Below are 1,383 nucleotides of genomic sequence, written 5' to 3' on the forward strand. Positions count from 1 at the left end.
ATTTTGGTTTTCCTTCATTTTTTTTATTGGTTTGCTCTTTCTGTCACATATTCCCTCTTTTATTCTGCCCTCCTATTATTCCCCAGACTCATAATCTTGTTTATGGAAAGTGAATATGACTTTTTTTTATCACCCAAGAGAGGATTACATGTGTCATTATTTTGCTCACAAATTTTTAAGGACAGTTTTATCTGGRTTTGTTCACCACAGATTGCCTTTTTGTGACTGATTATTTCACCCGTACGCCTCGTAAGCTGAATGCTTTCAACTCCTTCGCCAGTGTGGAACTGTTCCACTTCAATGTGCCTGAAGACACAATGATGGCCGTATGGAACCTCATCACCTTCAAGGAGCAGGGGGGCACGTTTGGGGACAGCTGCCCGAACCGCAACGTGACCGTGTAAGACCCCGACTCTAAACTCTTTTTCCTTCTGAGGGAAACAAATAGACAATAATAAACCTCTTACATGTGGGGAGGAAGGCGGAGGCTGCTGTTAAATCTGAGCAAGGTCAACTCTTAACAGCAGCCTGGATCCATAGAGGAGCTGCTATAAAAACATTCACAACATTAATTTTTAATTTGGCTTTTCTATTTTTGTCATGTACTGTATTTATTTTTATTTGCTGTTCTTTCTCCTAATTAACTAAATAGGCACTGCTGCTCTATTTGATTTTCAATCACTAATATTTAATCAGCGTTTAAGCAGAAGTTCAGACCTTTTGAAGTAGGGTTCAACAAGAAGGTGCTAGGCAGTATCTTACCTGTTGTAGACAGCTCTTGGAACACCTCAGTTTGAATTTTGATGAGCTAATGGCTTGTCTGAGKGCTTCATTCAAATTATATTTTATAATATTCTAAACTGCAATCAGTTTTAAGTTGTTCTTTACATAAAATTCCCTTTTAAAATGCACAAACAGCASCAGCAGCTTGCTTTACCACTTCCTGTGCAGCCAATGGCGTAATGCAAAATTGATGGTAGTTTGAACGTTTTAAAATAAAGGGAGTATGCTGTGAACATTTAGCAAAGGGAGATGTTTAAAGGGGCAATATCATGTAAAATCAACTTTTTTGAGTTTTATATCATGTTATAATGTTATACTCTCATAAAAAACATGCCCAAAGTGTTGCTTTGACTCATTCATGCATGTTTGAGTAATCCTGCAGCGTTTTTAGGAAGCCATGCTGAGGAGCAAAACGACAGGTGGGGACCAGAAACGCCTCTGGGAACCAGAAACACCCCTGGGACGTGTCTTTAAGCCGAACTTCCTCATGGCGGAGCTCCCCCCCCTCCCCAAACACCACGCCCATGACTCCTGCAGGCTCTCCGCAGCAACAGAGCAAAGTGAAAGTGAAACTTAACTGTCTGCTGCTCTTAACACTAC

At 40.4% G+C, this 1,383-nt stretch overlaps 1 protein-coding gene across 2 annotated transcripts in view; it reads left to right on the top strand.

The window, feature by feature from the left end:
• Positions 1-1,383, top strand: part of tmem8b (transmembrane protein 8B) — a 36,887-nt gene that overhangs the window by 2,908 nt on the left and 32,596 nt on the right. Inside the window, exon 2 of one of the 2 annotated variants that reach the window (XM_014028840.1) lies at positions 211-400. In XM_014028840.1, the coding sequence (XP_013884294.1) occupies positions 211-400 (190 nt within the window). The remainder of the gene's footprint in view (positions 1-210; positions 401-1,383) is intronic. The other variant, XM_014028841.1, reaches the window with a different exon arrangement.

This window comes from Austrofundulus limnaeus, unplaced genomic scaffold (genome assembly GCF_001266775.1).
Source record: "Austrofundulus limnaeus strain Quisiro unplaced genomic scaffold, Austrofundulus_limnaeus-1.0 Scaffold819, whole genome shotgun sequence".
Lineage (NCBI taxonomy): Eukaryota > Metazoa > Chordata > Actinopteri > Cyprinodontiformes > Rivulidae > Austrofundulus > Austrofundulus limnaeus.